At 42.4% G+C, this 23,644-nt stretch overlaps 1 protein-coding gene across 1 annotated transcript in view; it reads left to right on the forward strand.

The window, feature by feature from the left end:
* Positions 1-43: 43 nt before the first annotated feature.
* LOC110533220 (dynein, axonemal, heavy chain 6) overlaps positions 44-23,644 on the forward strand; it is a 164,003-nt gene continuing 140,402 nt past the window's right edge. The window contains exons 1-11 of the mRNA XM_036934009.1: positions 44-485; positions 836-1,139; positions 1,310-1,504; positions 1,983-2,266; positions 6,370-6,637; positions 9,478-9,612; positions 15,929-16,040; positions 18,022-18,121; positions 18,287-18,482; positions 19,351-19,458; positions 21,430-21,540. Of these exons, the coding sequence (XP_036789904.1) occupies positions 876-1,139; positions 1,310-1,504; positions 1,983-2,266; positions 6,370-6,637; positions 9,478-9,612; positions 15,929-16,040; positions 18,022-18,121; positions 18,287-18,482; positions 19,351-19,458; positions 21,430-21,540 (1,773 nt within the window). The 5' untranslated portion in view covers positions 44-485; positions 836-875. The remainder of the gene's footprint in view (positions 486-835; positions 1,140-1,309; positions 1,505-1,982; positions 2,267-6,369; positions 6,638-9,477; positions 9,613-15,928; positions 16,041-18,021; positions 18,122-18,286; positions 18,483-19,350; positions 19,459-21,429; positions 21,541-23,644) is intronic.

The raw sequence follows: 23,644 nt of genomic DNA on the forward strand, positions 1-23,644 counted from the left end.
ATTGACTGGTGCATATGATCATGTTTAATGTGTGTGTGGTTGAGCGACTGTCTCCAGGATGCTCTGTCAGGTTTTCCTGGGATAGTGTGTTTCAATTGTGCAGAATCCAGACGATAATCAGGAATGTCTGCAGGTTCAACTGCAACCCATCTTTGAGGTCTAGAGTTTTACCATGAAGGAAAAAAATGATGCATGACAGTCCGCGTTCTGTTGGGAATCTAGCTATACAAACTATTGTAGGGTGCAAGTATTTTTGCCTAGTTTTAAAATCCCTGTAACTTTGGGACATGAATGGTGAGTTGTACTGCAAAGCGCGCATGTGCAGCTGTTGCTCTCCGCGCGGTGTCCAGGAGGTGCTGGTTGCTAAGAAACAATAAACTCCCGATTAGTTTCCACTTCTGACAAGAGAACCGGCGATAACAAGTGTAGCTAATGTTCTGTAGTTTCTCTACTAATGTCTATGTTGAAGTGCCATTGATAGCTATGTAAGTAATAAACCTTGACTTGCTCAGAAATATGTTATAAATTGCTAGCGCTACATTGTTTCTGTTAACCAAACTGATGGTTTGTGATATCACTGTATATAACCGTCTCAGCGTTAGCTGATGTTGTTGGCTATGTTTGTTTTGAATTTTTTGATTTAACGTTATATTGCAATGTTTGTCTCTTGTTGCCAGGTAAGTTGCTAAACAACTGAAATGTCTTATGTGCAAGATGACTTGCATGCTACTATAGTTTGCTTTGACACGAGTTGATAGACCGAAACGAAAGGGAGAGCTTATCGTCCCCCACCTCCCTCTCCTTGTGCTCTCTCCTTCTTCACCCCCACACACAGTATCCACTCAGACCCTGAGTGGCAGACTATCTGAGCCACCATGTCTTCGTTCTCCCAGAAGGGGTCCCCTCGCTGCCAGGCTGGCCCAGGTAGAGAGGAGGTGGCGGGGGCCCGGCAGCAGAGGATGACCCTCCCATTCACCATGTCCCCGGGCCACATAGACCCAGAGGCACTGAGAGCCAGGCTGATCTCAGTAGCCCCGAGCCAGGCACAACGCAACCCTGATGCCCTGGTCTTCACACACACCACCAAGGCCCAGGAACGCAGGAGGGCAGGGCAGAGACCCGTACCGCTGGAGATACTGGTGGGTGGGTGGGGGGGGGGGGGGTGAATATGGGGACCCAGCCACTTGTAAACACTGTTTGCTCACAGTAATGTTTTCTAAATATCAGCCTTTGTTCTCATAACCATCCCAGACATCAACTGCCCCATAAGCACATAAACACCTCTATTTACACATCTTCTCTCATTCAGCCCGTCCTGAAGAAGTACCAGGACCACAAGCAGCCAGAGTTCATCCACAGGCAGAACCGGGAGAGGCTGCTCCAGTCGGGCTGGAAGCCTCCGTCGCCCTCCCTTGCTGGGGTAGAGTGGAAGGACAAGGCCCCTGACAGACAGAGCTCCACCCTTCACCTCCCTGAGCTGCCTGACCACGTCAAGGAGAAACAGGTGGAAGACTGAGAAGGGCTCTGCTGGACAGACAGACGTCATGCAGATTTGACATGGTTTAATTTGAAATCCAGATTGTCTTAACCATGATTTCACTAGTGATATACAGCCATGGTCTGAAATAAATTCTTGATTGTAGACGGTGGGAGGCAGATACTGAGCTGTGCTCTGTTCATCAGTAGCCCTCCCTATAGCCCCCTCGCTCTCTGATGACTCTGAAGCTCTCTGAAGCTGAGAGGTGTCACAGTGGACTGATACGGGTCAGACAACTGTTAAACTCATAGCCTTTCTTGTTCTGTTTTAACCAGTACTTCCATCAACCTCATTTGAGCCACAGAAGAAACCAGTCCACAGTCAGTATCTGTCTCTTTTGTTGTCAAGAGACGTAGTACAAAGTCCCCTTTCAGCTGTTCATGACGCTTTTCAAAGTCCAATAAATAAAAATATAAAACTGACTGTCACTGCTTCCTCCCTCCAGGCTCAGATGACCCAGAGTACCCTGTGTTCCCCCTCTCCCCCCAAACGCCCTCGCTCCTCCAAGTCCGCAAAGCCCTCCCCCACCGGAGCCTTCCTCCACTCCCCCTTCCCTCTCCCGGCCAGTCACCCCATCATCTTCAGCTCTGCAGAGGATGTGATCCGTGCCAAAATACGCTCCCCGCCGGACATCGTCAGAATCATCCGGAACAACCCTCACCTGGGCTTCCTGTACATGACCTCTGCCGCACCCAAGAGCTCCATCAAATATGATGCTTATAACCTCAAGTAAGAGAGGGAGAAACACACACCCTAACCTATATCAGATATGATGTTTATAACCTCAAGATAGGGAGAAACACACACCCTAACCTATATCAGATATGATGTTTATAACCTCAAGATAGGGAGAAACACACACCCTAACCTATATCAGATATGATGTTTATAACCTCAAGATAGGGAGAAACACACACCCTAACCTATATCAGATATGATGTTTATAACCTCAAGATAGGGAGAAACACACACCCTAACCTATATCAGATATGATGTTTATAACCTCAAGATAGGGAGAAACACACACCCTAACCTATATCAGATATGATGTTTATAACATCAAGAGAGGGAGAAACACACACCCTAACCTATATCAGATATGTTTATAACATCAAGATAGGGAGAAACACACACCCTAACCTATATCAGATATGATGTTTATAACATCAAGATAGGGAGAAACACACACCCTAACCTATATCAGATATGATGTTTAGAACCTCAAGTAAGAGAGGGAGAAACACACACCCTAACCAATATCAGATATGTTTATAACATCAAGATAGGGAGAAACACACACCCTAACCTATATCAGATATGATGTTTATAACCTCAAGTAAGAGAGGGAGAAACACACACCCTAACCTATATCAGATATGTTTATAACATCAAGAGAGGGAGAAACACACACCCTAACCTATATCAGATATGATGTTTATAACATCAAGAGAGGGAGAAACACACACCCTAACCTATATCAGATATGATGTTTATAACCTCAAGTAAGAGAGGGAGAAACACACACCCTAACCTATATCAGATATGATGTTTATAACCTCAAGTAAGAGGGAGAAACACACACCCTAACCAATATCAGATATGTTTATAACCTCAAGATAGGGAGAAACACACACCCTAACCTATATCAGATATGTTTATAACATCAAGATAGGGAGAAACACACACCCTAACCTATATCAGATATGATGCTTATAACCTCAAGAGAGGGAGAAACACACACCCTAACCTATATCAGATATGATGTTTATAACATCAAGATAGGGAGAAACACACACCCTAACCTATATCAGATATGTTTATAACATCAAGATAGGGAGAAACACACACCCTAACCTATATCAGATATGATGTTTATAACCTCAAGTAAGAGAGGGAGAAACACACACCCTAACCTATATCAGATATGTTTATAACATCAAGATAGGGAGAAACACACACCCTAACCTATATCAGATATGATGTTTATAACCTCAAGTAAGAGAGGGAGAAACACACACCCTAACCTATATCAGATATGATGTTTATAACATCAAGAGAGGGAGAAACACACACCCTAACCTATATCAGATATGTTTATAACATCAAGATAGGGAGAAACACACACCCTAACCTATATCAGATATGTTTATAACATCAAGAGAGGGAGAAACACACACCCTAACCTATATCAGATATGATGTTTATAACATCAAGATAGGGAGAAACACACACCCTAACCTATATCAGATATGATGTTTATAACCTCAAGAGAGGGAGAAACACACACCCTAACCTATATCAGATATGATGTTTATAACCTCAAGAGAGGGAGAAACACACACCCTAACCTATATCAGATATGTTTATAACATCAAGTAAGAGAGGGAGAAACACACACCCTAACCTATATCAGATATGATGTTTATAACCTCAAGTAAGAGAGGGAGAAACACACACCCTAACCTATATCAGATATGTTTATAACATCAAGAGAGGGAGAAACACACACCCTAACCTATATCAGATATGATGTTTATAACATCAAGTAAGAGAGGGAGAAACACACACCCTAACCTATATCAGATATGATGTTTATAACATCAAGATAGGGAGAAACACACACCCTAACCTATATCAGATATGTTTATAACATCAAGATAGGGAGAAACACACACCCTAACCTATATCAGATATGATGTTTATAACCTCAAGTAAGAGAGGGAGAAACACACACCCTAACCTATATCAGATATGATGTTTATAACATCAAGTAAGAGAGGGAGAAACACACACCCTAACCTATATCAGATATGATGTTTATAACATCAAGAGAGGGAGAAACACACACCCTAACCTATATCAGATATGATGTTTATAACATCAAGTAAGAGAGGGAGAAACACACACCCTAACCTATATCAGATATGATGTTTATAACATCAAGTAAGAGAGGGAGAAACACACACCCTAACCTATATCAGATATGATGTTTATAACATCAAGAGAGGGAGAAACACACACCCTAACCTATATCAGATATGATGTTTATAACATCAAGTAAGAGAGGGAGAAACACACACCCTAACCTATATCAGATATGTTTATAACATCAAGATAGGGAGAAACACACACCCTAACCTATATCAGATATGATGTTTATAACCTCAAGTAAGAGAGGGAGAAACACACACCCTAACCTATATCAGATATGATGTTTATAACCTCAAGTAAGAGAGGGAGAAACACACACCCTAACCTATATCAGATATGTTTATAACATCAAGATAGGGAGAAACACACACCCTAACCTATATCAGATATGTTTATAACATCAAGTAAGAGAGGGAGAAACACACACCCTAACCTATATCAGATATGTTTATAACATCAAGATAGGGAGAAACACACACCCTAACCTATATCAGATATGATGTTTATAACCTCAAGTAAGAGAGGGAGAAACACACACCCTAACCTATATCAGATATGATGTTTATAACCTCAAGTAAGAGGGAGAAACACACACCCTAACCTATATCAGATATGATGTTTATAACATCAAGTAAGAGAGGGAGAAACACACACCCTAACCTATATCAGATATGATGTTTATAACATCAAGTAAGATAGGGAGAAACACACACCCTAACCTATATCAGATATGATGTTTATAACATCAAGAGAGGGAGAAACACACACCCTAACCTATATCAGATATGATGTTTATAACATCAAGTAAGAGAGGGAGAAACACACACCCTAACCTATATCAGATATGATGTTTATAACATCAAGTAAGAGAGGGAGAAACACACACCCTAACCTATATCAGATATGATGTTTATAACATCAAGTAAGATAGGGAGAAACACACACCCTAACCTATATCAGATATGTTTATAACATCAAGATAGGGAGAAACACACACCCTAACCTATATCAGATATGATGTTTATAACCTCAAGTAAGAGAGGGAGAAACACACACCCTAACCTATATCAGATATGATGTTTATAACATCAAGATAGGGAGAAACACACACCCTAACCTATATCAGATATGTTTATAACATCAAGATAGGGAGAAACACACACCCTAACCTATATCAGATATGATGTTTATAACCTCAAGTAAGAGAGGGAGAAACACACACCCTAACCTATATCAGATATGATGTTTATAACATCAAGATAGGGAGAAACACACACCCTAACCTATATCAGATATGATGTTTATAACATCAAGATAGGGAGAAACACACACCCTAACCAATATCAGATATGTTTATAACATCAAGATAGGGAGAAACACACACCCTAACCTATATCAGATATGATGTTTATAACATCAAGAGAGGGAGAAACACACACCCTAACCTATATCAGATATGTTTATAACATCAAGATAGGGAGAAACACACACCCTAACCTATATCAGATATGATGCTTATATCTTCAAGTAAGAACAACGTCAACAAGAGAGAGATGCTACTTCTCAATTGTCTCTAATTCCATTTATCCATTTATTCCATTTATCCCACTTCACATCACTAATTTTAATGGAAAGGACTGCCTGGTATAAGAAACATAGTGGAAACTGCCTCTAACCCATACTGCACCAATTCATTGCTTTTAGATTGTGGAAAGTAGTGAACAAGTGTTCACTTCAGAACAAAGGAGGTATTATTGGGACTCACAAAGAGAGACGACACAGACACACACACACACTCATGCAAACATTTGAACTCCCAAGTTCTCTATCAAATATAAAAATCTACAACCTTATTCTCACTACCCATCCCAAACTCTCACCTTTGACCTTTCCCCAACCAGGATAGTGACGTATGAGAACATCAACAAGCAGGACTACTCTACCATCAGCCAGCAGGGTGTGACCTGCATCTCTGACGCGGAGATGGACTTCCTGCCGTTAGAGCGCTGGGAGCATGAGTACCGGTGCCACCGTCGCCTCCTGGCCATCCCGGCCTTCGCCCTCTTCAGGAGGTGGAAGGCCTTCAGAGTGTGGCGGACCAACGTCCGCTCCAAGAAGATCAACACGTGCAAGAAGTCCCTGCAGGAGCGCCTGTTCATCGTCAATGAGGTGGGTGGTATTGTTGTGTCCAGTAGTGTTTCCTGGTCAGGATAATGAGGTGGTGGTGTTGGGTCCAGTAGTGTTTCCTGGTCAGGATAATGAGGTGTTGGTATTGTTGGGTCCAGTAGTGTTTCCTGGTCAGGATAATGAGGTGGTGGTATTGTTGGGTCCAGTAGTGTTTCCTGGTCAGGATAATGAGGTGGTGGTATTGTTGGGTCCAGTAGTGTTTCCTGGTCAGGGTAATGAGGTGGTGGTATTGTTGGGTCCAGTAGTGTTTCCTGGTCAGGATAATGAGGTGTTGGTATTGTTGGGTCCAGTAGTGTTTCCTGGTCAGGATAATGAGGTGGTGGTGTTGGGTCCAGTAGTGTTTCCTGGTCAGGATAATGAGGTGGTATTGTTGTGTCCAGTAGTGTTTCCTGGTCAGGATAATGAGGTGGTGGTGTTGGGTCCAGTAGTGTTTCCTGGTCAGGGTAATGAGGTGGTGGTATTGTTGGGTCCAGTAGTGTTTCCTGGTCAGGATAATGAGGTGGTGGTATTGTTGGGTCCAGTAGTGTTTCCTGGTCAGGATAATGAGGTGGTGGTATTGTTGGGTCCAGTAGTGTTTCCTGGTCAGGATAATGAGGTGGTGGTATTGTTGGGTCCAGTAGTGTTTCCTGGTCAGGATAATGAGGTGGTGGTATTGTTGGGTCCAGTAGTGTTTCCTGGTCAGGATAATGAGGTGGTGGTATTGTTGGGTCCAGTAGTGTTTCCTGGTCAGGATAATGAGGTGTTGGTATTGTTGGGTCCAGTAGTGTTTCCTGGTCAGGATAATGAGGTGGTGGTGTTGGGTCCAGTAGTGTTTCCTGGTCAGGATAATGAGGTGGTATTGTTGTGTCCAGTAGTGTTTCCTGGTCAGGATAATGAGGTGGTGGTGTTGGGTCCAGTAGTGTTTCCTGGTCAGGGTAATGAGGTGGTGGTATTGTTGGGTCCAGTAGTGTTTCCTGGTCAGGATAATGAGGTGGTGGTATTGTTGGGTCCAGTAGTGTTTCCTGGTCAGGATAATGAGGTGGTGGTATTGTTGGGTCCAGTAGTGTTTCCTGGTCAGGATAATGAGGTGTTGGTATTGTTGGGTCCAGTAGTGTTTCCTGGTCAGGATAATGAGGTGGTGGTGTTGGGTCCAGTAGTGTTTCCTGGTCAGGATAATGAGGTGGTATTGTTGTGTCCAGTAGTGTTTCCTGGTCAGGATAATGAGGTGGTGGTGTTGGGTCCAGTAGTGTTTCCTGGTCAGGGTAATGAGGTGGTGGTATTGTTGGGTCCAGTAGTGTTTCCTGGTCAGGATAATGAGGTGGTGGTATTGTTGGGTCCAGTAGTGTTTCCTGGTCAGGATAATGAGGTGGTGGTATTGTTGGGTCCAGTAGTGTTTCCTGGTCAGGATAATGAGGTGGTGGTATCGTTGGGTCCAGTAGTGTTTCCTGGTCAGGATAATGAGGTGGTGGTATTGTTGGGTCCAGTAGTGTTTCCTGGTCAGGATAATGAGGTGGTGGTATTGTTGGGTCCAGTAGTGTTTCCTGGTCAGGATAATGAGGTGGTGGTATTGTTGGGTCCAGTAGTGTTTCCTGGTCAGGATAATGAGGTGGTGGTATTGTTGGGTCCAGTAGTGTTTAAGATAACAGGAAGGAGCAGTAACAGCTGTGTGTAATGGAACCCAACTAGGTAGTTATTTTAAGATAACAGGAAGGAGCAGTAACAGCTGTGTGTAATGGAACCCAACTAGGTAGTTATTTTAAGATAACAGGAAGGAGCAGTAACAGCTGTGTGTAATGGAACCCAACTAGGTAGTTATTTTAAGATAATAGGAAGGAGCAGTAACAGCTGTGTGTAATGGAACCCAACTAGGTAGTTATTTTAAGATAACAGGAAGGAGCAGTAACAGCTGTGTGTAATGGAACCCAACTAGGTAGTTATTTTAAGATAACAGGAAGGAGCAGTAACAGCTGTGTGTAATGGAACCCAACTAGGTAGTTATTTTAACATAACAGGAAGGAGCAGTAACAGCTATGTGTATAATGGAACCCAACTAGGTAGTTATTTTAAGATAACAGGAAGGAGCAGTAACAGCTGTGTGTAATGGAACCCAACTAGGTAGTTATTTTAAGATAACAGGAAGGAGCAGTAACAGCTGTGTGTAATGGAACCCAACTAGGTAGTTATTTTAACATAACAGGAAGGAGCAGTAACAGCTGTGTGTATAATGGAACCCAACTAGGTAGTTATTTTAAGAGATCAGGAAGGAGCAGTAACAGCTGTGTGTAATGGAACCCAACTAGGTAGTTATTTTAAGATAACAGGAAGGAGCAGTAACAGCTGTGTGTAATGGAACCCAACTAGGTAGTTATTTTAAGATAACAGGAAGGAGCAGTAACAGCTGTGTATAATGGAACCCAACTAGGTAGTTATTTTAAGATAATAGGAAGGAGCAGTAACAGCTGTGTGTAATGGAACCCAACTAGGTAGTTATTTTAAGATAACAGGAAGGAGCAGTAACAGCTGTGTGTAATGGAACCCAACTAGGTAGTTATTTTAAGATAATAGGAAGCAGCAGTAACAGCTGTGTGTAATGGAACCCAACTAGGTAGTTATTTTAAGATAACAGGAAGGAACAGTAACAGTTGTGTATAATGGAACCCAACTAGGTAGTTATTTTAAGATAACAGGAAGGAGCAGTAACAGCTGTGTGTAATGGAACCCAACTAGGTAGTTATTTTAAGATAATAGGAAGCAGCAGTAACAGCTGTGTGTGTAATGGAACCCAACTAGGTAGTTATTTTAAGATAACAGGAAGGAGCAGTAACAGCTGTGTGTGTTTCCAGTCTCTGCGTCCGGCGTTGCTGAACATCAGAGAGATGTGCTACAGGATCAGTGACATGGGGCTTTGTCACATCCTGAAAGATCACACATACACGCTGGAGGAGTTCCAGGAGGCTCAGTACAACCAGCTGGAGGAGGTACGCAGTCTGACTGTCCCTTTACATGAAGTGTGTCTGTTCCTTTACATGACATATTCTCTGTGTGTCTGTTCCTTTACATGACGTGTCTGTTCCTTTACATGACATATTCTCTGTGTGTCTGTTCCTTTACATGACATATTCTCTGTGTGTCTGTTCCTTTACATGACATATTCTTTGTGTGTCTGTTCCTTTACATGACATATTCTTTGTGTGTCTGTTCCTTTACATGACATATTCTCTGTGTGTCTGTTCCTTTACATTAAGTGTGTCTGTTCCTTTACATGACATATTCTCTGTGTGTCTGTTCTTTTACATGACATATTCTCTGTGTGTCTGTTCCTTTACATGACGTGTCTGTTCCTTTACATGACATATTCTCTGTGTGTCTGTTCTTTTACATGACATATTCTCTGTGTGTCTGTTCCTTTACATGACATATTCTCTGTGTGTCTGTTCCTTTACATGACATATTCTCTGTGTGTCTGTTCCTTTACATGACATATTCTCTGTGTGTCTGTTCCTTTACATGACATATTCTCTGTGTGTCTGTTCCTTTACATGACATATTCTCTGTGTGTCTGTTCCTTTACATGACATATTCTCTGTGTGTGTCTGTTCCTTTACATGACATATTCTTTGTGTGTCTGTTCCTTTACATGACATATTCTCTGTGTGTCTGTTCCTTTACATGACATATTCTCTGTGTGTCTGTTCCTTTACATGACATATTCTCTGTGTGTCTGTTACTTTACATGACATATTCTGTGTGTGTCTGTTCCTTTACATGAAGTGTGTCTGTTCTTTTACATGACATATTCTCTGTGTGTCTGTTCCTTTACATGACATATTCTCTGTGTGTCTGTTCCTTTACATGACATATTCTGTGTAGTCTGTTCCTTTAGATGACATATTCTGTGTGTGTCTGTTCCTTTACATGACATATTCTTTGTGTGTCTGTTCCTTTACATGACATATTCTGTGTAGTCTGTTCCTTTAGATGACATATTCTGTGTGTGTCTGTTCCTAAACATGACATATTCTCTGTGTGTCTGTTCCTTTACATGACATATTCTGTGTAGTCTGTTCCTTTAGATGACATATTCTGTGTGTGTCTGTTCCTAAACATGACATATTCTCTGTGTGTCTGTTCCTTTACATGACATATTCTGTGTGTGTCTGTTCCTTTACATGAAGTGTGTCTGTTCCTTTACATGACATATTCTCTGTGTGTTTGTTCCTTTACATGAAGTGTGTCTGTTCCTTTACATGACATATTCTGTGTGTGTCTGTTCCTTTACATGAAGTGTGTCTGTTCCTTTACATGACATATGCTCTGTGTGTCTGTCCCTTTACATGACATATTCTGTGTGTGTCTGTTCCTTTACATGACACATTCTGTGTGTGTCTGTTCCTTTACATGACATATTCTGTGTGTGTTTGTTCCTTTACATGAAGTGTGTCTGTTCCTTTACATGACATATTCTGTGTGTGTCTGTTCCTTTACATGAAGTGTGTCTGTTCCTTTACATGACATATGCTCTGTGTGTCTGTCCCTTTACATGACATATTCTGTGTGTGTCTGTTCCTTTACATGACACATTCTGTGTGTGTCTGTTCCTTTACATGACATATTATGTGTGTGTCTGTTCCTTTACATGAAGTGTGTCTGTTCCTTTACATGACAAATTCTTTGTGTGTCTGTTCCTTTACATGAAGTGTGTCTGTTCCTTTACATGACATATTCTCTGTGTGTCTGTTCCTTTACATGACATATTATGTGTGTGTCTGTTCCTTTACATGAAGTGTATCTGTTCCTTTACATGACAAATTCTTTGTGTGTCTGTTCCTTTACATGAAGTGTGTCTGTTCCTTTACATGACATATTCTCTGTGTGTCTGTTCCTTTACATGACATATTCTGTGTGTGTCTGTTCCTTTACATGACATATTCTGTGTGTGTCTGTTCCTTTACATGAAGTGTGTCTGTTCTTTTACATGACATATTCTCTGTGTGTATGTTCCTTTACATGAAGTGTGTCTGTTCTTTTACATGGCATATTCTCTGTGTGTCTGTTCCTTTACATGACATATTATGTGTGTGTCTGTTCTTTTACATGGCATATTCTCTGTGTGTCTGTTCCTTTCGATGACATATTCTCTGTGTGTCTGTTCCTTTACATGACATATTCTTTGTGTGTCTGTTCCTTTACATGAAGTGTGTCTGTTCCTTTACATGACATATTCTCTGTGTGTCTGTTCTTTTACATGACATATTCTCTGTGTGTCTGTTCCTTTACATGGCATATTCTCTGTGTGTCTGTTCCTTTCGATGACATATTCTCTGTGTGTCTGTTCCTTTACATGACATATTCTCTGTGTGTCTGTTCCTTTACATGACATATTCTCTGTGTGTCTGTTCCTTTACATGAAGTGTGTCTGTTCTTTTACATGGCATATTCTCTGTGTGTCTGTTCCTTTACATGACATATTCTTTGTGTGTCTGTTCCTTTACATGACATATTCTCTGTGTGTCTGTTCCTTTACATGACATATTCTCTGTGTGTCTGTTCCTTTACATGAAGTGTATCTGTTCCTTTACATGACATATGCTCTGTGTGTCTGTTACTTTACATGAAGTATGTCTGTTACTTTACATGACATATTCTCTGTGTGTCTGTTCCTTTACATGAAGTGTGTCTGTTCCTTTACATGACATATTCTCTGTGTGTCTGTTCCTTTACATGACATATTCTCTGTGTGTCTGTTCCTTTACATGAAGTGTGTCTGTTCCTTTACATGACATATTCTGTGTGTGTCTGTTCCTTTACATGAAGTGTGTCTGTTCCTTTACATGACATATGCTCTGTGTGTCTGTCCCTTTACATGACATATTCTGTGTGTGTCTGTTCCTTTACATGACACATTCTGTGTGTGTCTGTTCCTTTACATGACATATTATGTGTGTGTCTGTTCCTTTACATGAAGTGTGTCTGTTCCTTTACATGACAAATTCTTTGTGTGTCTGTTCCTTTACATGAAGTGTGTCTGTTCCTTTACATGACATATTCTCTGTGTGTCTGTTCCTTTACATGACATATTCTGTGTGTGTCTGTTCCTTTACATGACATATTCTCTGTGTGTCTGTTCCTTTACATGACATATTCTCTGTTTGTCCGTTCCTTTACATGACATATTCTGTGTGTGTTTGTTCCTTTACATGAAGTGTGTCTGTTCTTTTACATGACATATTCTCTGTGTGTATGTTCCTTTACATGAAGTGTGTCTGTTCTTTTACATGGCATATTCTCTGTGTGTCTGTTCCTTTACATGACATATTCTCTGTGTGTCTGTTCCTTTCGATGACATATTCTCTGTGTGTCTGTTCCTTTACATGATATATTCTCTGTGTGTCTGTTCCTTTACATGACATATTCTCTGTGTGTCTGTTCCTTTACATGAAGTGTGTCTGTTCCTTTACATGACATATGCTCTGTGTGTCTGTTACTTTACATGAAGTGTGTCTGTTACTTTACATGACATATTCTCTGTGTGTCTGTTCCTTTACATGAAGTGTGTCTGTTCCTTTACATGACATATTCTCTGTGTGTCTGTTCCTTTACATGACATATTCTCTGTGTGTCTGTTCCTTTACATGAAGTGTGTCTGTTCCTTTACATGACATATTCTCTGTGTGTCTGTTCCTTTACATGACATATTATGTGTGTGTCTGTTCCTTTACATGAAGTGTGTCTGTTCCTTTACATGACATATTCTCTGTGTGTCTGTTCCTTTACATGACATATTCTGTGTGTGTCTGTTCCTTTACATGACATATTCTCTGTGTATCTGTTCCTTTACATGACATATTCTCTGTTTGTCCGTTCCTTTACATGAAGTGTGTCTGTTCTTTTACATGACATATTCTCTGTGTGTCTGTTCCTTTCGATGACATATTCTTTGTGTGTCTGTTCCTTTACATGAAATGTGTCTGTTCTTTTACATGGCATATTCTCTGTGTGTCTGTTCCTTTCGATGACATATTCTCTGTGTGTCTGTTCCTTTACATGACATATTCTCTGTGTGTCTGTTCCTTTACATGACATATTCTCTGTGTGTCTGTTCCTTTACATGACATATTCTCTGTGTGTCTGTTCCTTTACATGAAGTGTGTCTGTTCTTTTACATGGCATATTCTCTGTGTGTCTGTTCCTTTACATGACATATTCTTTGTGTGTCTGTTCCTTTACATGACATATTCTCTGTGTGTCTGTTCCTTTACATGACATATTCTCTGTGTGTCTGTTCCTTTACATGAAGTGTATCTGTTCCTTTACATGACATATGCTCTGTGTGTCTGTTACTTTACATGAAGTGTGTCTGTTACTTTACATGACATATTCTCTGTGTGTCTGTTCCTTTACATGAAGTGTGTCTCTTCCTTTACATGACATATTCTGTGTGTGTCTGTTCCTTTACATGACATATTCTCTGTGTGTCTGTTCCTTTACATGACATATTCTTTGTGTGTCTGTTCCTTTACATGACATTTTCTGTGTGTGTCTGTTCCTTTACATGACATATTCTGTGTGTGTCTGTTCCTTTACATGACATATTCTGTGTGTGTCTGTTCCTTTACATGACATATTCTGTGTGTGTCTGTTCCTTTACATGAAGTGTGTCTGTTCCTTTACATGACATATTCTGTGTGTGTCTGTTCCTTTACATGACATATTCTCTGTGTGTCTGTTCCTTTACATGACATATTCTCTGTGTGTCTGTTCCTTTACATGACATATTCTCTGTGTGTCTGTTCCTTTACATGACATATTCTTTGTGTGTCTGTTCCTTTACATGACATTTTCTGTGTGTGTCTGTTCCTTTACATGACACATTCTCTGTGTGTCTGTTCCTTTACATGACATATTCTCTGTGTGTCTGTTCCTTTACATGACATATTCTCTGTGTGTGTCTGTTCCTTTACATGTCATATTCTGTGTGTGTCTGTTCCTTTACATGACATATTCTCTGTGTGTCTGTTCCTTTACATGACATATTCTCTGTGTGTCTGTTCCTTTACATTAAGTGTGTCTGTTCCTTTACATGACATATTCTCTGTGTGTCTGTTCCTTTACATGACATATTCTCTGTGTGTCTGTTCCTTTACATGACATATTCTCTGTGTGTGTCTGTTCCTTTACATGTAATATTCTGTGTGTGTCTGTTCCTTTACATGACATATTCTCTGTGTGTCTGTTCCTTTACATGACATATTCTCTGTGTGTCTGTTCCTTTACATGAAGTGTGTCTGTTCCTTTACATGACATATTCTCTGTGTGTCTGTTCCTTTACATGACATATTCTCTGTGTGTCTGTTCCTTTACATGACATATTCTTTGTGTGTCTGTTCCTTTACATGACATATTCTCTGTGTGTCTGTTCCTTTACATGACATATTCTGTGTGTGTCTGTACCTTTACATGACATATTCTCTGTGTGTCTGTTCCTTTACATGACATATTCTCTGTGTGTCTGTTCCTTTACATGACATATTCTGTGTGTGTCTGTTCCTTTACATGACATATTCTGTGTGTGTCTGTTTCTTTACATGACATATTCTCTGTGTGTCTGTTCCTTTACATGACATATTCTCTGTGTGTCTGTTCCTTTACATGACATATTCTGTGTGTGTCTGTACCTTTACATGACATATTCTCTGTGTGTCTGTTCCTTTACATGACATATTCTGTGTGTGTCTGTTCCTTTACATGACATATTCTGTGTGTGTCTGTTCCTTTACATGACATATTCTGTGTGTGTCTGTTCCTTTACATGACATATTCTCTGTGTGTCTGTTCCTTTACATGACATATTCTCTGTGTGTCTGTTCCTTTACATGACATATTCTGTGTGTGTCTGTTCCTTTACATGACATATTCTCTGTGTGTGTATCCTTTAACACTATAAACTAGTCACCCTGCCGTGTTTTACCCTGATAAAGCTTGTCTGTCCAGACGTTGGATGTTAGGTTATTACATTATTGCGTCTGAGCTCCACATTGTTCATGTGTATCAGATGTGAAATGTCTAGCATGTTAGCGGTGCACGCTAGTCGTGTTCAATCAGTGACGTCACCTTGAAGTAAACGTTTCCCTTACGCCGCAAGAGCCTCAGCATCTGTGTGGCGATGCCGTGTGGTGACAGTTCTGAGGGGGCCTGGTTGGAGCCCAGGATGGGCCAAGGAGAGGGACGGAAGCAGTACTGTTACATGTGTGTCTGTCCCTTTACATGGCAACTTGTGTGTGTGTGTGTGTGCAGGTATCTTCTCGTCTGGAAGAGTTCAGGGAGCTGGTAAAGGAGGTGGCCAGGAGCGCCTGTTACACGGCCATGTTGGAGGCAGGATACACACCTGACTATAACTACAACACAGGTACACACACACCTGACTATAACTACAACACAGGTACACACACACCTGACTATAACTACAACACAGGTACACACACACCTGACTATAACTACAACACAGGTATACACACACCTGACTATAACTACAACACAGGTACACAAACACCTGACTATAACTACAACACAGGTATACACACACACCTGACTATAACTACAACACAGGTACACACACACACCTGACTATAACTACAACACAGGTACACACACACCTGACTATAACTACAACACAGGTACACACACACCTGACTATAACTACAACACAGGTACACACACACACCTGACTATAACTACAACACAGGTACACACACACCTGACTATAACTACAACACAGGTACACACACACCTGACTATAACTACAACACAGGTACACACACACCTGACTATAACACAGGTACACACACACCTGACTATAACTACAACACAGCTACACACACACCTGACTATAACTACAACACAGGTACACACACACCTGACTATAACTACAACACAGGTACACACACACCTGACTATAACTACAACACAGGTACACACACACCTGACTATAACTACAACACAGGTACACACACACCTGACTATAACTACATCACAGGTACACACACACCTGACTATAACTACAACACAGGTACACACACACCTGACTATAACTACAACACAGGTACACACACACCTGACTATAACTACAACACAGGTACATACACACCTGACTATAACTACAACACAGGTACACACACACCTGACTATAACTACAACACAGGTACACACACACCTGACTATAACTACAACACAGGTACACATACACCTGACTATAACTACAACACAGGTACACACACACCTGACTATAACTACAACACAGGTACACACACACCTGACTATAACTACAACACAAAGAAGTAGAAATGTGTGTACTCCAGAGGGGACAGACAGTAGAGTGAGTCTGAAGTGTGTGTACTCCAGAGAGAACAGACAGTAGAGTGAGTGTGAAGTGTGTGTACTCCAGAGGGAACAGACAGTAGAGTGAGTGTGAAGTGTGTGTACTCCAGAGGGAACAGACAGTAGAGTGAGTCTGAAGTGTGTGTACTCCAGAGGGAACAGACAGTAGAGTGAGTCTGGAGTGTGTGTACTCCAGAGGGAACAGACAGTAGAGTGAGTCTGAAGTGTGTGTACTCCAGAGGGAACAGACAGTAGAGTGAGTCTGAAGTGTGTGTACTCCAGAGGGAACAGACAGTAGAGTGAGTCTGAAGTGTGTGTACTCCAGAGGGAACATACAGTAGAGTGAGTCTGAAGTGTGTGTACTCCAGAGGGAACAGACAGTAGAGTGAGTCTGAAGTGTGTGTACTCCAGAGGGAACAGACAGTAGAGTGAGTCTGAATTGTGTGTACTCCAGAGGGAACAGACAGTAGAGTGAGTCTGAAGTGTGTGTACTCCAGAGGGAACAGACAGTAGAGTGAGTCTGAAGTGTGTGTACTCCAGAGGGAACAGACAGTAGAGTGAGTCTGAAGTGTGTGTACTCCAGAGGGAACAGACAGCAGAGTGAGTCTGAATTGTGTGTACTCCAGAGGGAACAGACAGTAGAGTGAGTCTGAAGTGTGTGTACTCCAGAGGGAACAGACAGTAGAGTGAGTCTGAAGTGTGTGTACTCCAGAGGGAACAGACAGTAGAGTGAGTCTGAAGTGTGTGTACTCCAGAGGGAACAGACAGTAGAGTGAGTCTGAAGTGTGTGTACTCCAGAGGGAACAGACAGTAGAGTGAGTCTGAAGTGTGTGTACTCCAGAGGGAACAGACAGTAGAGTGAGTCTGAAGTGTGTGTACTCCAGAGGGAACAGACAGTAGAGTGAGTCTGAAGTGTGTGTACTCCAGAGGGAACAGACAGCAGAGTGAGTCTGAATTGTGTGTACTCCAGAGGGAACAGACAGTAGAGTGAGTCTGAAGTGTGTGTACTCCAGAGGGAACACCTGAGATTGAGCTGCTGTTTGAAGAGGCTCCAGAGAAGATGAGTTACACAGAACAGGCCAACAAGAGGTACCACTGTAGACGCCTCACCTGGTGGGTACCACACACACACACACACACACACACACACACACACACACACACACACACACTCACACTCACACTCACACGTCCCATTTCTACCTGTACGTTGAGCTGGAGTGCTTTACCTGTGGAGGTGCCGTGAAGGAGCCCCCTTCCTACTCTGTCTTGTTCCAGTTTCATCCGGTTGGCTGACTACCTGATGGTGAACACCATGCACATCCTGGCTGTGAACTCTGTGGCCAAACTACTGGCCGTCCTGCAGGACCAGATCCAACACACCCCAACACACGCTGTCATCCACAGCTGGGCCGACACCGATGCTGCTGCTGCTGGAGACGGAGGTGGAGCCACGGAGGACTCCGACAGGAAGGTACAGCAAGACCGTTTCAGACCTCTCGTCTGGGACCCACAGCCATTCCATGGATTTGATCTATTCCAGAACTAGTCCACGTGATTCAACCGGTCAACTAATCACCAGAACGTTGACCTGGTGACTCAGGTGAGGTAGTTCAGAGCGGCTACATGAAGGTGGCTGTGGAGAGGTTTGAAAAACACTTTCTCAGACGTGGATGTAGCCTCATCCTGCGCGGACTAAAAAGCAACTATGGAGCTAAACAGACACGGTTGGCTTTGTGTTTATTGACAACATAAATACATTTAAACAATGACCACCTTTTTGTCTCTCAAATACATTGTGCCAGTTGTTGATTAGCTATGAGTCAAAACGACATGGTATCAGTAACAAGATACAACTAGGATTCTCCACATGGCAGCTCCACGGCGTCCAGCCCCTTCGATGGGCCAGCATCGTTACGTTTTCAGCCAACTCGTCTCAGTGGAGATCCTCCAGTGGACCACTAGGCTTTCTGAAACCAGAGGCCTGTTTAGGAGAGTTTAAAGCTACAGAGGGACAGTGTGTAACAGGTGTTATCGTCTGTCTTGTAGAATGGAGAATACAGACAGCTTTCTGCCTGCATCCTTCTAAAAACGTTTACTTTAGTGGGTTCCTTTTGTTGTGACAATCCTTTCCCCTTTAACTGTGTATTAACCCCTGTGTGTGTGTCTGTGTGTGTGTGTGTGTGTGTGTGTTTGTGTGTGTGTGGTGTGTGTGTGTGTGTGTGTGGTGTGTGTGTCTGTGCGTCTGTGCGTCTGTGTGTGTGTGTGTGTGTGTCTGTGTGTGTGCGTCTGTGTGTGTGTGTCTGTGTGTGTGTGTGTGTGTGTGTGTGTGTGTACCTCAGGCTACAGAGCCCGCAGTGGAGGCTGTTCATCTTCTACCCATGTTTGTGTCGGAGCTGATGCTGGAGACCCACGCTCTGACCTACGAACCCTCCGTAGACCTCTTCCAGGTCTGTAACCCCTGACCTCTCAACTTTCAGCTCACTGACGATGTCATCGTTCTGCTACATATCAGTAGGGCTCTGAATTTGTTACTTTTTTTGTTTGTAAAAATTTATCTCGCTCTCGCTCTCTCTTTATACTGTCCCTGTGTTTTTGTTTGAGTGTCTGTGTGTGTGTCTGTGTGTGTCGTGTGTGTGTGTCGTGTGTGGGTTGTGTGTCTGTGTGTGTGTTGTGTGTGGGTTGTGTGTCTGTGCATGTGTCGTGTGTGGGTTGTGTGTCTGTGTGTGTGTGTCGTGTGTGGGTTGTGTGTCTGTGTGTGTGTTGTGTGTGGGTTGTGTGTCTGTGTGTGTGTCGTGTGTGGGTTGTGTGTCTGTGTGTGTGTTGTGTGTGGGTTGTGTGTCTGTGCCTTGTGTGTGCCTGTGTGTGTGGGTTGTGTGTCTGTGCGTGTGTCGTGTGTGGGTTGTGTGTCTGTGCGTGTGTCGTGTGTGGGTTGTGTGTCTGTGTGTGTGTTGTGTGTGGGTTGTGTGTCTGTGTGTGTGTTGTGTGTGGGTTGTGTGTCTGTGCCTTGTGTGTGCCTGTGTGTGTGGGTTGTGTGTCTGTGCGTGTGTCGTGTGTGGGTTGTGTATCTGTGTGTGTGTCGTGTGTGGGTTGTGTGTCTGTGCGTGTGTCGTGTGTGGGTTGTGTGTCTGTGTGTGTGTGTCGTGTGTGGGTTGTGTGTCTGTGTGTGTGTTGTGTGTGGGTTGTGTGTCTGTGTGTGTGTCGTGTGTGGGTTGTATGTCTGTGTGTGTGTTGTGTGTGGGTTGTGTGTCTGTGCCTTGTGTGTGCCTGTGTGTGTGGGTTGTGTGTCTGTGCGTGTGTCGTGTGTGGGTTGTGTGTCTGTGTGTGTGTGTCGTGTGTGGGTTGTGGTTGTGTGTCTGTGTGTGTGTTGTGTGTGGGTTGTGTGTCTGTGTGTGTGTCGTGTGTGGGTTGTGTGTCTGTGCGTGTGTCGTGTGTGGGTTGTGTGTCTGTGTGTGTGTGTGCCTGTGTGTGTGGGTTGTGTGTCTGTGCGTGTGTCGTGTGTGGGTTGTGTGTCTGTGTGTGTGTGTCGTGTGTGGGTTGTGGTTGTGTGTCTGTGTGTGTGTTGTGTGTGGGTTGTGTGTCTGTGTGTGTGTCGTGTGTGGGTTGTGTGTCTGTGCGTGTGTCGTGTGTGGGTTGTGTGTCTGTGTGTGTGTTGTGTGTGGGTTGTGTGTCTGTGTGTGTGTTGTGTGTGGGTTGTGTGTCTGTGTGTGTGTGTCGTGTGTGGGTTGTGTGTCTGTGTGTGTGTCGTGTGTGGGTTGTGTGTCTGTGCGTGTGTCGTGTGTGGGTTGTGTGTCTGTGTGTGTGTTGTGTGTGGGTTGTGTGTCTGTGTGTGTGTTGTGTGTGGGTTGTGTGTCTGTGCCTTGTGTGTGCCTGTGTGTGTGTGGGTTGTGTGTCTGTGCGTGTGTCGTGTGTGGGTTGTGTATCTGTGTGTGTGTCGTGTGTGGGTTGTGTGTCTGTGCGTGTGTCGTGTGTGGGTTGTGTGTCTGTGTGTGTGTGTCGTGTGTGGGTTGTGTGTCTGTGTGTGTGTTGTGTGTGGGTTGTGTGTCTGTGTGTGTGTCGTGTGTGGGTTGTATGTCTGTGTGTGTGTTGTGTGTGGGTTGTGTGTCTGTGCCTTGTGTGTGCCTGTGTGTGTGGGTTGTGTGTCTGTGCGTGTGTCATGTGTGGGTTGTGTGTCTGTGTGTGTGTCGTGTGTGGGTTGTGTGTCTGTGCGTGTGTCGTGTGTGGGTTGTGTGTCTGTGTGTGTGTGTCGTGTGTGGGTTGTGTGTCTGTGTGTGTGTTGTGTGTGGGTTGTGTGTCTGTGTGTGTGCCTGTGTGTGTGGGTTGTGTGTCTGTGCGTGTGTCGTGTGTGGGTTGTGTATCTGCGCATGTGTGTGTGCCTGTGAGTGTGGCTGTGTGTGTGTGTGTGTATATTCCCCTAACAGGAGTGTGTGTCAGAGATCATCTCTAGGTTCCAGGAGACGGTGTTGTCATTAGTTGTGCTGGTGACTGACTCCTACTTTGATGCCTTCACTCAGCCCATGATCAACAGCAAGGTGTGAAACACTACCGTTGACTAATTAGCATAAAAACGATGTGTGTGACAACTACACCTGTTATAGTGAGACAACTACACCTGTTATAGTGAGACAACTACACCTGTTATAGTGAGACAACTACACCTGTTATAGTGAGACAACTACACCTGTTATAGTGAGACAACTACACCTGTTATAGTGAGACAACTACACCTGTTATAGTGAGACAACTACACCTGTTATAGTGAGACAACTACACCTGTTATAGTGAGACAACTACACCTGTTATAGTGAGACAACTACACCTGTTATAGTGAGACAACTACACCTGTTATAGTGAGACAACTACACCTGTTATAGTGAGACAACTACACCTGTAATAGTGAGTACATTTTTCCTCAAAGTAGCTATCAGCAACGTCCGTGCTTGTAGGAACAAGTCCAGTGCAGGTCTTAGCTCACCGAAGACAAGGCTGTTATTTAGTTTAGTTGTAGTTTTTGGGGACAGTTTTCCAGACACAGATTTAACCTAGTTCTAGAATTAAAAGCAATGTGAAGAATCTTCATGATAAGATGGCTGTTGTCCAGTTAGTAATACTATCCTATCATAACTATCATAACATGGTTGTATTCCACTATCATTCTGGTGGAGGAGATGTAATACTATCCTATCATAACATGGTTGTACCATTCAGGTAGAGGAGATGTAATACTATCCTATCATAACATGGTTGTATTCCACTACCATTCAGGTAGAGGAGATGTAATACTATCCTATCATAACATGGTTGTACCATTCAGGTAGAGGAGATGTAATACTATCCTATCATAACATGGTTGTACCATTCAGGTAGAGGGGATGTAATACTATCCTATCATAACATGGTTGTATTCCACTACGATTCAGGTAGAGGAGATGTAATACTATCCTATCATAACATGGTTGTATTCCACTACGATTCAGGTAGAGGAGATGTAATACTATCCTATCATAACATGGTTGTATTCCACTACCATTCAGGTAGAGGAGATGTAATACTATCCTATCATAACATGGTTGTATTCCACTATCATTCAGGTAGAGGAGATGTAATACTATCCTATCATAACATGGTTGTATTCCACTACCATTCAGGTGGAGGAGATGTAATACTATCCTATCATAACATGGTTGTACCATTCAGGTAGAGGAGATGTAATACTATCCTATCATAACATGGTTGTATTCCACTACCATTCAGGTGTAGGAGATGTAATACTATCCTATCATAACATGGTTGTATTCCACTACCATTCAGTTAGAGGAGATGTAATACTATCCTATCATAACATGGTTGTACCATTCAGGTAGAGGAGATGTAATACTATCCTATCATAACATGGTTGTATTCCACTACCATTCAGGTAGAGGAGATGTAATACTATCCTATCATAACATGGTTGTACCATTCAGGTAGAGGAGATGTAATACTATCCTATCATAACATGGTTGTACCATTCAGGTAGAGGAGATGTAATACTATCCTATCATAACATGGTTGTATTCCACTATCATTCAGGTGTAGGAGATGTAATACTATCCTATCATAACATGGTTGTACCATTCAGGTAGAGGAGATGTAATACTATCCTATCATAACATGGTTGTATTCCACTACCATTCAGGTAGAGGAGATGTAATACTATCCTATCATAACATGGTTGTATTCCACTACCATTCAGGTAGAGGAGATGTAATACTATCCTATCATAACATGGTTGTACCATTCAGGTAGAGGAGATGTAATACTATCCTATCATAACATGGTTGTATTCCACTACCATTCAGGTAGAGGAGATGTAATACTATCCTATCATAACATGGTTGTACCATTCAGGTGTAGGAGATGTAATACTATCCTATCATAACATGGTTGTATTCCACTATCATTCAGGTAGAGGAGATGTAATACTATCCTATCATAACATGGTTGTATTCCACTACCATTCAGGTAGAGGAGATGTAATACTATCCTATCATAACATGGTTGTATTCCACTACCATTCAGGTAGAGGAGATGTAATACTATCCTATCATAACATGGTTGTACCATTCAGGTAGAGGAGATGTAATACTATCATAT

The sequence above is a fragment of the Oncorhynchus mykiss genome, chromosome 10, assembly GCF_013265735.2.
Source record: "Oncorhynchus mykiss isolate Arlee chromosome 10, USDA_OmykA_1.1, whole genome shotgun sequence".
In the NCBI taxonomy this organism is placed as follows: Eukaryota; Metazoa; Chordata; class Actinopteri; order Salmoniformes; family Salmonidae; genus Oncorhynchus; species Oncorhynchus mykiss.